This window comes from Xenopus laevis, chromosome 2L (genome assembly GCF_017654675.1).
Source record: "Xenopus laevis strain J_2021 chromosome 2L, Xenopus_laevis_v10.1, whole genome shotgun sequence".
In the NCBI taxonomy this organism is placed as follows: domain Eukaryota; kingdom Metazoa; phylum Chordata; class Amphibia; order Anura; family Pipidae; genus Xenopus; species Xenopus laevis.
In genome coordinates, this window is record NC_054373.1 from 12661391 (window position 1) to 12674730 (window position 13340).

At 38.8% G+C, this 13340-nt stretch overlaps 1 protein-coding gene across 3 annotated transcripts in view; it reads right to left on the bottom strand.

The window, feature by feature from the left end:
* dop1b.L (DOP1 leucine zipper like protein B L homeolog) overlaps positions 1 to 13340 on the bottom strand; it is a 75481-nt gene that overhangs the window by 47221 nt on the left and 14920 nt on the right. For all 3 annotated transcript variants that reach the window (XM_041581553.1, XM_041581554.1, XM_041581552.1), the window contains exon 3: positions 547 to 728. In XM_041581553.1, the coding sequence (XP_041437487.1) occupies positions 547 to 728 (182 nt within the window). The remainder of the gene's footprint in view (positions 1 to 546; positions 729 to 13340) is intronic.

The following is a 13340-nucleotide window of genomic DNA, read 5'->3' on the forward strand; positions in this document are numbered from 1 at the left end:
CATCAATGATTTCCATTTGCAAACAGGACATGTATGCACTACAGTTCATGCAATGAAGAATGCAGGCTTACACAGTCAGAACATATTTATCCTGCTTGGATTGAGAACTGTAATAGTCACGATGAGCTCAGGAGAGGAGATTAGGTGAAAAAATAGAAGCAGATAGCTAGAGTTTCTATGAGAACCAGCAATGCTGTCTCTTCATTGCTAGGCTGGAGGTCATGTTTAGTAATCTGAACTGAGAAGAACTGAGCATGCTCAGTAGTCAACGGCCAAAGTAAATTCCCAAGGGGGGCTGAGTTGGTTAGAGGAGGAGAATGAATTCTAAGTGATTAAGGGGATGCTACATTACATTACTGTTATCTAAAGAGTTCAAAGAGGCTGTCCGCTGATTACATTTTTATGTGGGGGGTTTAAATGTCCTTTAATATGCAAACATGAAGCAGTAGGAAAAACAGACACTTATAGAGCTGATAAATGATACCTAAGATACTGGTCTTGAACAATGAGCCTTACATACACATTATAAAGAAACTTCGTTTTTACCTGTAGAGAAAGAGGTCTTTGGCCAGGCATTTTGTCCCAATAATCTTGAATATGATTTCGTAGGTCTCCAGGGCCTTTAAATGAACCCCACTGGGCAGGGCTGGGTGCAGGCATTGTGCCAATCGCTTGCTAATGATAATGCGCCTTGGGAGCAGGCAGTATTTTAAATTGCTCTGCAAAGCCTGCAAAACAAAAACATGTCACATTACGGATAATTCTTTCACAATAAAGCATGTGATTTTGGGTCATAAACACACAAACAAGCAGCAAGACTAAGATCCAGGGCCCAAAAGTGACGCAACAAGCTCCTAACCTTGGCCTGTCTGCTTAGTGCCCGTGTTTCTTTTAGGATCCAAAAAAGCCACAATTACTCTGACCAGGTAACCTCACGCACAAAAAAGTGGCCACATTTTAAGGGGGTTGTTCACCTTTAAATTAATTTTTAGCATGATGTAGAACATGATATTCTGAGACATATTGCAATTGGTTTTCATTTTTTATCATTTGTGGATTTTAAGTTATTTAGCAGCTCTCCAGTTTGCAATTTCAGCAATCTGGTTGCTAGGGTCCAAATTACCCTAGCAACCGTGCACTGATTTGAATAAGAGACTGGAATATGAATAGGAGAGGCCTGAATAGAAAGATGGGAAGTTGAAAGTGGCACTAACTATACATTGGTAGCCTTACAGAGCATTTGTTTTAAGATGGGGTCAGTGACCCCCATTTGAAAGCTGGAAAGAATCAAAGGAAGAAGACAAATAGTTAAAAACTATCAAAAATAAATAATGAAGACCAATTGAAAAGTTGCTTAGTATTGGCCATTCTATAACATACCCAAAATTAACTTGAAGGTGAATAACCCCTTTAAGTTAACTTTTATTATGTTATAGAATGTTAATTCTAAACAACTTTTCAAATGACCTTCAACTTTTCTATTTCTAGTTTTTGAATTACTTGCCTTCCTCCTTTGACTATTTCCAGCTTTCAAATGGGGGTCACTGACCCCCATCTAGAAAACAAATGCTATGTAAGGCTACAAATATATTGTTATTGCTACTTATTACTAATGTTTATATCCAGGCCCTCTCCTATTCATATTACAGTCTCTTAATCAATCAATCGATGCATGGTTGCTAAATTCATTTGGACCCTAGCAACCAAATTGCTGTGATTGCAAACTGGAGAACTGCTGAATAGAAGCTAAATAACTCTTACAGCTTACCAGTTGGTTGCTTGGTACTGTTTTACCCACTGGCTGTCAAGTCATAAAATCCCCAGCTCAGGGTTTAGCAATTAAATCTGATTATGTAGAGATCAGTTTAATCCCAAGTAACCTGGCTGTCAGAGATGCTAGGTAGGTTTTAAAAGTGATAACAACATGTTCTAGAATACATGTCAGTGTCGCTTTATATTGGAACAATTTGGTTGTAAGGGGCAATGACCCCAGAGAGCAGACTGTTTTTATTGTTATTATTTGTATTACTATTAGGGATGCACCGAATTCACTATTTTTGGATTCGGCCAAACCCCTGCATCCTTCGCAAAAGATTCGGCTGAATACCGAATTGAATCCTAATTTTCATATGCAAATTAGGGGTGGGAAGGGGGAAAACATTTTTTACTTCCTTGTTTTGTGACAAAAAGTCATGCGATTTCCCTCCCCGCCTCTAATTTGCATATGCAAATTAGGATTCAGATTCGGTTCGGCCAGGCAGAAGGATTCGGCCGAATCTTGCTGAAAAAGACTGAATCCTGAACCGAATTCTGGATTCGGTGCATCCCTAATTACTATCCTCTCTCTGTGTTTCAGTGTTTCAGTGAACAATAACATAACCTGGCTTCTTGCTGTAGCAGAAATGTCCCTGCTCAGGAAGTTAGGGCTGCAAAGGAAAATAAGTCCATTTACCCTGAGTAGATATTCAGATTTTGGTTGACGGTGTTACAGTAATTTGTGATAAGGCTGCAGATGATGGCGCAGATATTTAAGCAAACACGCATTGGGCACACCTCAAAGTTACACATGTAATGCAGAACCTGGGAAATGCCTGAATGACTGAATATAAGAGCACGCTTCCTTTGCTTTACATGCTGTCACAAAATACAAAGACACTAGTATTTATGTTTTTATACAATACTGGTCCTTCCTGTTGATCCTTAGAAGAAATGTTCAGCCTGTCCTATTATAATTGTGAAAAATCCATGAAAACCCCAATGGGGTGACCTTAACACCCTGTATAGCCGGCAGCCTGAACTGTTATATATTGGAGGGAGTGGTGGAGGGGAAAGGTGGGCTTTAAGGGCTGGGACACACTGGGCGATTTGGGGAGATTTAGTCGCCTGGCGACTTATCGCCGCGACTTTCCGCAACCAATCTTCCCCGAATGCCTCCCCTTGCTCTACGCCTAGCTAAAATGAAAAATCGCCTGCGTTAATCACACGCGGCGATTCGTTTTCCGAAGTCGCCCTTAGTTTCCTCGTGAAGCAGGTTCAGAAAACAAATCGCCGTGTGTGTTTAGCGCCGGCGACTTTTCATTTTATCCAGGCGCAGAGCGAGGGGAGGCATTCCGGGAGAAAAGTTGCGGCGATTAGTTGCCAGGCGACTAAATCTCCCCAAATCGCCCAGTGTGTCCCAGCCCTAAAGGTAGATGGATTCTGCTTCCCTACATGAACGTTCACAATGTGTCTGCCCTTAATCTGGCTTTGTAGGTAAGGTGACAAATCCTTTTATCATGGGCAAGCCCTATCTACCTGCACCTAAACCAGTCCTACCTGCCAGTGTACTTGGAGGTTAAAGGAACAGTAACACCAAAAGTCTATTAAAGTAATGAAAATATAATGTACTGTCGTGCTGTCGTCTGAATAAACACATTGTACACTACAGAGCTTGTCTGTTATCTGCTGTGTATCTTGTGCCTTTTCTCCTTTTTCAGCTATGAATGGCTGCCCCCATGGCTACACAACAGCTTGTTTATATAAACTATAGTAGTACTTATCTGTTATCTACTGTGTATTCTGTGCTTGAATGGCTGCCCCCATGGCTACACAGCAGCTTGTTTATATAAACTATAGTAGTACTTATCTGTTATCTACTGTGTATCCTGTGCTTGAATGGCTGCCCCCATGGCTAAACAGCAGCTTGTTTATATAAACTATAGTAGTACTTATCTGTTATCTACTGTGTATCCTGTGCTTGAATGGCTACCCCCATGGCTACACAGCAGCTTGTTTATATAAACTATAGTAGTACTTATCTGTTATCTACTGTGTATCCTGTGCTTGAATGGCTGCCCCCATGGCTACACAGCAGCTTGTTTATATAAACTATAGTAATACTTATCTGTTATCTACTGTGTATCCTGTGCTTGAATGGCTGCCCACATGGCTACACAACAACTTTTTTATATAAACTATAGTAGTGTTTCTGAAGCAAACACAGTGCAGGGCAGCAGTACATACTGGCATTCCTTTCAAACACTTACATTTTTTGGTGTTACTGTTCCTTTAAATAAGCAGAATTATGGCCGTTACAACTGCGCGGTATAAATGCCCCAGTACGGTCCAAAGCAAATGCAGCGACTGTAACGTCCTGGCACAGGGCTGAACTCGCTGCTCCAGGACATAACACACAACTCCAACGTGTCCAATGCAAACAATCACAGGGAAACACACAGTCATGCTGGATCCTCTGTCATTAAAGGGAAACTAACATGAATGTTCCCCTTTATATTTGCTTTTTGCCTATTTTTTGTACTTCGGTCTCCCTTTTGAAAGTGAACGTGAAAAGCAGTCCAGTTGCTAGGGACAGTTGTTTTGGCTACCAGTAAGAAGAATAATTGTGTAACTAGTTTTAGTTTTGTTATTATCAATTTTACTGCTCATCTATATACCAGGGCAGGTAAACGCTCAGATATTTCTGCAGAATTGTGCTTCCTGGGGGTTATTTCTATACAGGGATACTTTTATGGTAACTTTCTGTACAAGCTATAAGCAAACTATAAGCTGTTCCTGCTGAATGTGCTTAATACATCGGAAGGACACAATTGTCCATGCAGTGCCCCAAGAATCAGCTCATTGTTTTTGGAGAAATTAAATGAATTGGAAGTGGTACACATTAGAAAATGGCTTCCTCCAACAGCACCTTCATACTTAAATACAGGTTACCTGTTATCCAGAATGCTCGGGACCCGAGGTTTTCCGGATAACGGATCTTTCCATAATTTGGATCTTCATACCTTCTACTAGAAAATTGCGTAAACATTAAATAAACCCAATTTGCTTCCAATAAAGATTAATTATATATTAATTTCGGTCAAGTACAAGCTACTGTTTTGTTATTACAGAGAAAAAAGGCAAAAGGAAATTGTTTTTAAAATTTTGGATTATTTGGATAAAATGGAGTCCATTCTGTAATTCAGAGCATTCTGGATAACGGATTTCTGGATAATGGATCCTATACCTGTAATCCAAATTTTTAAAAATGATTTCCTTTTTCTCTGTAATAATAAAACAGTAGCTTGTACTTGCTCCCAACTAAGATATAATTAATCCTTATTGGAAGCAAAACCAGCCTATTGTGTTATCTTAATCTTTAAATGATTTTCCAGTACACTTAAGGTATGAAGATCCAAATTATGGAACGATCCATTATCTGGAAAATCCCAGGTCTCCGAGCATTCTGTATAAAAGATCCCATAGCCGTATTTGGATAAAATGGAGTTTATGGGAGCCGGCCTTTCCATAATTCGGTGCTTTCTGGATAAAGGGTTTCCCGGATAACAGATCCCATACCTGTACGGTAAAACACTAAGTGCTAAAATGCAAACTATATTTGCACAGATAATAAATCTCCCTTTCTTTTCCAACTAGTTCCCAAATTATCCATAGTGACCTTTTAATAAGGTGCTACAGGTGGGTCCCTTATCATAGCACAATGGGCTAATGGTAAATTCAGGCTTGAAAGACAGGTTCGGCGGCTTCCAATACAAGAGAGGAGGTTTAAGGAGCTCTTCCTTTGTACTAGATTACGAAGATTGTAAAACCTGCTTGTCACCTTTTTCAGTAAGCAAATTGTTGCCTTGGGATACAGAGTGTGCACTTTATCAGAATGATTTATATACCATATGCCAAATGTCACACAGGTGAAAATTTCTTTCAGATCCACTCAGCTCAACTGTATTCTAGTATTAAAGGGGTAGTTCATCTTTAAATTCATTTTTAGTATGTTATAGAATGGCCAATTCTAAGCAACCTTTCAGTTGTTTAATCAAATGTATTAAAGGGGTTGTTCACCTTTGTGTTAACTTGTAGTATGACGTAGAGAGGCAATTCGCAATTGGTTTTTATTTTTTTTATAAATTTGTGGTTTGAGTTATTTAGCTTTTTATTCAGCAGCTCTCCGGTTTGCAATTTCAGCAATCTGGTTGCTAGGCCCCAAACTACCCTAGCAACCATGCATTGATTTGAATAAGAGACTGGAATATAAATAGGAGAGGGTCTGAATGGAAAGATGAGTAAGAAAAAGTAGCAATAACAATAAATATGTAGCATTAGAGAGCATTTATTTCTAGACAGGGTCGGTGACCTCCATTTGAAGGTCAGAAAGAGTCAGAAGAAGGGAAATGATTTCAAAATTATAAAAAATAATGAAGACCAATTGAAAAGTTGCTTAGAATTAACCAGTCTATAACATAAAATAAGTTAAGTTAAAGGGGTTGTTCACCTTCCAAACACTTTTTTCAGTTCAGTTGGTTTCAGACTGTTTCCCAGAAATAAAGACTTTTTTCAATTACTTTCCATTATTTATTTTTTACTGTTTTTGCAACATCTAAGTGTAAAGTTGAATGTTTGTGTCTCTGGTGTTTGAGTCTGGCAGCTCAGTAATTCAGGTGCAGATTCTGAACTGTTACAATTTTGCAACATTTAGTTGATCCATTTCTCAGCAGCATCTCTTGGAGTATTAGTAACTATTGTATCAATTCTAACAGCTGCCTGTAATGAAACTCAGAGATTCTGCTCTGGGGGGACAAAGATATGAAATGTATCAACTAAATGTATTCATTTAGAACAGTTTACAGGGTCAGCAACCCCCCCCCCCCCAACCAGAGCCATTTAGAAGGTGAAAATTACACTTTACACTTCAATATTAGAAAAACAGTGACACAAAGAAAATAGAAAGTCATTGGAAAAAGTCGTTATTTCTGGTGATCTATCTGAAAACAACTTGTTGTTTGAAGGTGAACAACCCCTTTAAAGATTAAAGGTATTGTTTCCCTGCACTAGTAGAACTGGTGTTTTTGCTTCAGAAACACAACTATAGTTCATATATACAAGCTGCTATGTAGCTATGGGGGCAGCCATTGAAGGCTCAGGTTACATAGCAGATAAAACAGATGCACTTTTTAGAATTGCATTGCATTCCATTACAGAGATTATCTGTTATTTGCTAAGTATCCTGTGCCTTTTCTCCCTTTTCATCTTGAATGGCTGCCCCCATGGCTACACAGCAGCTTGTTTATATAAACTATAGTAGTACTTATCTGTTATCTACTGTGTATCCTGTGCTTGAATGGCTGTCCCCATGGCTACACAGCAGCTTGTTTATATAAACTATAGTAGTACTTATCTGTTATTTACTGTGTGTCCTGTGCTTGAATGGCTGCCCTCATGGCTACACAGCAGCTTGTTTATATAAACTATAGTAGTACTTATCTGTTATCTACTGTGTATCCTGTGCTTGAATGGCTGTCCCCATGGCTACACAGCAGCTTGTTTATATGAACTATAGTAGTACTTATCTGTTATCTACTGTGTATCCTGTGCTTGAATGGCTGCCCCCATGGCTACACAGCAGCTTGTTTATATAAACTATAGTAGTACTTATCTGTTATCTACTGTGTATCCTGTGCTTGAATGGCTGCCTCCATGGCTACACAGCAGCTTGTTTATATAAACTATAGTAGTACTTATCTGTTATCTTGTGTATCCTGTGCTTTAATGGCTGCCCCCATGGCTACACAGCAGTTTGTTTATATAAACTATAGTAGTCCTTATCGGTTATCTACTGTGTAACCTGTGCTTGAATGGCTGCCCCCATGGCTACACAGCAGCTTGTTTATATAAACTATAGTAGTACTTATCTGTTATCTACTGTGTAACCTGTGCTTGAATGGCTGTCCCCATGGCTACACGGCACCTTGTTTATATAAACTGTAATAGTCTTTCTAAAGCAAACACTTAACTTTTACCAATGTGGAGCAACAGTACATTATATTTAATTACTTCAAAACAATTTTCTTTTTTTGTGTTACTGTTCCTTTAAGCAGTGGGCCGAAGCTGAACATAAACATCTGAACACAACAGATGCTGATTTCAATTACAAATAAAGCTGCTGTGTTCAGTGGAGGGGGGGGGCACATACATTTTGGCACATGCAGTGAATAGCCTTTTCTTTTATTGGATAGTTGTTTAGAAATACATTTCTTATTAATTGTAATGCAAATAATAAGGGAATCATCCCTTTTTATATTGGAAATCTTGAACAGCCAAGTGACACACATTAATGTAAAGGAGAACTAAAGCTTAGTTAGAATTGTAGCTAGAAATGTTGTACATTATGTTTTGGGCTTCTGTACCAGCCCAAGGCAACCACAGTCCTTTAGCAGTAAAGATCTGTGTCTCCAAAGATGCCCCAGTAGCTCCCCATCTTCTTTTCTGCTGATTCACTGCACATGCTCTGTGCTGCTGTCACTTACTGAGCTTAGGGACCCACTCACAATATACAGTACACATAGAATAGAAATGTCACAATATAAGGCTGATTAGTAATTAATACAGATAATTACTACATGGCAGCACAGAAACCAGTGCAATTAGCATCAGAATTTAATAATCAGCAAACCTGTAGCATCAGCTTATATTACAGCCAGGGAAGCTCATTTTCTGCTGGATAATTAGTGACGAGCCCTAAGCTTAGCTTCTCAACAGCCAATCAGAGCCCACTGAGCATGTGAGTGTCACAGACACTTTCCAAGATGGTGACCCCCTGTGACAAGTTTGAAGTCCTAGATCATTGCTGCTATTGCTATTGGATTAGGGGGTGTGGCCACAAAAATGGGCATGGTCAAAAAAAATTCTATTTAAAAAATGTTGGGAGGTATGCGATTGAGAAGCTGAAACTTTGAGTTGGTGCTCATACATAAAATATGGCATTTTTACCCATATTCATTTTTTGGGTTTAGTTCTCCTTTAAAGGACAGTGTAAGTGTAGGTTTAAGTTATTTTAAAAAGACATGACTTCTCCATGTGATTATTAAGTAAACCTAAATGGCGCTCAGAAAATGTTTCATTGATTTTTCCTTCCATGTCTCATGTGTTGTCTAAATGACTCACTGAGGTGAGAAAGGCATGATCAATAGTTTGGATTAACCCCTCGTAGTAACTAGGCTTCAGCTCCACTTTGTAAAAACAGTAACAGTTCAAAGGGCAGTTCAGGAATGAATACCAACAGTGCAGTCATAGTGACTTTGGCAAAGAGGAAGGCGAAATGTTCAAATGATTGCTTGCCTGCCCGACAGCATTGCAAAACTAGTTTACAAGTATGCATGTGGGTGTGGGGGTGCTGTTTAACCCCTGCACTGCCTCGGAACTGGGAATCAGGACAATAGTAAAGAAGGGCAGAGGGACAAGACTTAGATCAGTCCCTGGAAGAATTCCAAATTAATGTAAAATTGTTCAAAGCACTCTTCTAAGCAATTTACAGCCATGGGGACAGCCATTCAAGCACAGGATACACAGTAGATAACAGATAAGTACTACTATAGTTTATATAAACAAGCTGCTGTGTAGCCATGAGGGCAGCCATTCAAGCACAGGATACACAGTAAATAACAGATAAGTACTACTATAGTTTATATAAACAAGCTGCTGTGTAGCCATGGGGGCAGCCATTCAAGCACAGGACACACAGTAAATAACAGAAAGTACTACTATAGTTTATATAAACAACCTGCTGTGTAGCCATGGGGCAGCCATTCAAGCACAGGATACATAGTAGATAGATAAGTACTACTATAATTTATATAAACAAGCTGTTGTGTAGCCATGGGGGCAGCCATTCAAGCACAGGATACACCGTAGATAACAGATAAGTACTACTATAGTTTATATAAACAAGCTGCTGTGTAGCCATGGGGGCAGCCATTCAAGCACAGGATACACAGTAATAGATGACAGATACGTTCTGAAGAATCCCATTGTATACTACAGAGCTTGTCTGTTATCGGCTGTGTATCTTGTGCCTTTCTCCTTTTTCAGCCTTGAATGGCTGCCCCCATGGTTACACAACAGCTTGTTTATATAAACTATAGTAGTACTTATCTATTTTTTACTATGTATCTTATGCCTTTCTCCTTTTTCAGCTTTGAATGGCTGCCCCCATGGTAACACAACAGCTTGTTTATATAACTATAGTAGTACTAATCTGTTATCTACTGTGTATCCTGTGCTTGAATGGTTGCCTCCATGGTAACACAACAGCTTGTTTATATAACTATAGTAGTCTTTTTGAAGCAAACACACCAGTTTTACCAGTGCAGCATAACAGTACATTATATTTTCATCACTTTGAAAGACTTTTATTTGTTGGTGTTACCGTTCCTTTAAAAAGAGCCCTTTGAACAATTTTACATTAAATTGTCTTGAGAGTTTACATTTCCTTTAATTCAAACATTTCCTTTAATTCAAACAAGGATTTATCACAGGCCTGTGTAATATAAAGCACTAAATTTGCCCAGGTACAGTATCCCATAGCAATCAGCAGGTAGCATTACTTGGTCATCTGTTTAAAAGCAAACATATTATTGGTTGCTAAGGGTCACTGCTCCTGTCATTACATACGGAGGAGGTTAGTATGAAAAAAACTGTACAATTATATTGGTGCTTATAAAAGTGCATGGTCTGCGGCCACATGACATTTTATGATCATGGAACTACACAAAGTATCCTAACTAACCACACCCCTTGCTGTTCAACTGCCAAGGGTATGAACATGGGTCAATAATTTCTATGGTAAAGTTCACAACCAAGACAAGCTATATGGCAACCACCACTCATATTAATAAATAAATGTTAAAGGAACAGTAACTCCAAAAACTGAAAAAGTGTATCAAAGTAATTAAAATATACTATTGCCCTGCACTGGTAAAACTGGTGTGTTTGCTTCAGAAAGACTACTATAGTTCATATAAACAAGCTGCTGTGTAGCCATAGGGGCAAAGGAAAGTTGTGCTCACCACTATTTTTTAAAACCATTAGGCGGGGGTGCAATGAGGCTGTGACCACAAAATACATATAGACAAATACAAGAGTCCTCTGCACTCAACCCATTATCAATATATTTAAGACAGCGACATTTTGTGCATACTGCTACTGAAAAATGCCTTACCCTTTAAACAAAACAGGGATTGTTTGTCCATATATTGCAATATATTTAAGCTGGCCAACTACGTCAAAGTCATCCCATATCTGGCCAGTCCTACGCTTAATTTTCATCTGATTCATTAAGAATTCTATTGCTTCATTATACATTTTACAAAGGGACTAGGTTTTACCTGCAACTTACTAGCTGCTTTCAAAGTAAACCTCCCAAACTTGGCTGCCCTTTTATTAGACACCAGTGGGATCACCTGACTATAGCTGGGAAGGGTGGGAGCTAATGGATAATGGGTTGAGTGCAGAGGACTCTTGTGTTTGACTATATGTATTTTGTGGTCACAGCCTCATTGCACCCCCGCCTAATGGTTTTAAAAAATAGTGGTGAGCACAACTTTCCTTTGTTTGTTATAGTTTATACAGGAGCAGTGACCAGCTCCATGTTGTAGCTCCCACCCTTCCCAGCTATAGTCAGGTGATCCCACTGGTGTCTAATAAAAGGGCAGCCAAGTTTGGGAGTTTTACTTTGAAAGCAGCTAGTAAGTTGCAGGTAAAACCTAGTCCCTTTGTAAAATGTATAATGAAGCAATAGAATTCTTAATGAATCAGATGAAAATTAAGCGTAGGACTGGCCAGATATGGGATGACTTTGACGTAGTTGGCCAGCTTAAATATATTGCAATATATGGACAAACAATCCCTGTTTTGTTTAAAGGGTAAGGCATTTTTTAGTAGCAGTATGCACAAAATGTCGCTGTCTTAAATATATTGATAATGGGTTGAGTGCAGAGGACTCTTGTGTTTGACTAGCCATAGGGGCAGCCATTCCAGCTGGAAAAAAAGATAACAGATAAAACAACACTGTCTTGGGCAGGGCTTATCTGTTGTCTGCTATATAACCTGTGGCTTTTATCCTTTTTTGCAGCTTGAATGACTTCACCCATGGCTACACAGCAGCTTGTTTATATAAACTATAGTAGTACTTATCTGTTATCTACTGTGTATCCTGTGCTTGAATGGCTGCCCCCATGGCTACACAGCAGCTTGTTTATATAAACTATAGTAGTACTTATCTGTTATCTACTGTGTATCCTGTGCTTGAATGGCTGCCCCCATGGCTACACAGCAGCTTGTTTATATAAACTATAGTAGTACTTATCTCTTATCTACTGTGTATACTGTGCTTGAATGGCTGCCCTCATGGCTACACAGCAGCTTGTTTATATAAACTATAGTAGTACTTATCTGTTATCTACTGTGTATCCTGTGCTTGAATGGCTGCCCCCATGGCTACACAGCAGCTTGTTTATATAAACTATAATAGTACGTATCTGTTATCTACTGTGTATCCTGTGCTTGAATGGCTGCCCCCATGGCTACACAGCAGCTTGTTTATATAAACTATAGTAGTACTTATCTCTTATCTACTGTGTATACTGTGCTTGAATGGCTGCCCTCATGGCTACACAGCAGCTTGTTTATATAAACTATAGTAGTACTTATCTGTTATCTACTGTGTATCCTGTGCTTGAATGGCTGCCCCCATGGCTACACAGCAGCTTGTTTATATAAACTATAATAGTACGTATCTGTTATCTACTGTGTATCCTGTGCTTGAATGGCAGCCAATATGGTTACACAGCAGCTTGTTTATATAAACTACAGTAGTACTTATCTGTTATCTACTGTGTATCCTGTGCTTGAATGGTTGACCCCTTGGCTACACAGCAGATTGTTTATATAAACTATAGTAGTACTTATCTGTTATTTACTGTGTATCCTGTGCTTGAATGGCTGCCCACATGGTTACACAACAGCTTGTTTATATAAACTACAGTAGTGTTTCTGAAGCAAACACACAGCTTTTACCAGAGCATGCTAACAGCATATTATATGTTTATTACTTTAAAACACTTTAATTTGTTGGTGTTACTGTTCCTTTAATATCAGAAAAATCACAATCAAAGCAAATGAGCAGTTCACAGAGAAGTCCTCTGAATAAACAACCCTCTTCAGCTACAGCATTTTCTAGGCTTTAAGATAAGTAGTAGCTCATTATACAGAACTTTGTCTGTAGACTGGTTATTTGTTCTTATTGTGTTCTGATTAACCAGGAAGTAGAATTACTTCACAGTAGCTTTAATCTCAGATTTTACCCTGTTTAGAGTATTAAATAACCGTAGACATTCCCTGATTGTAGGCAAAAGGTATGGAGAGCACAAGCCCTATTCATTACACTAATGTTGCAAAAAGGAGAATACTGCCCCTTTAAGAAGGTCTGATGACATTGCTATGGTGGAATGGTTATAGTTTGGAAGGTTCTGCTAAATTTGAAGAATGTCTCACTTGCTCTTGTAAGTTTGCTG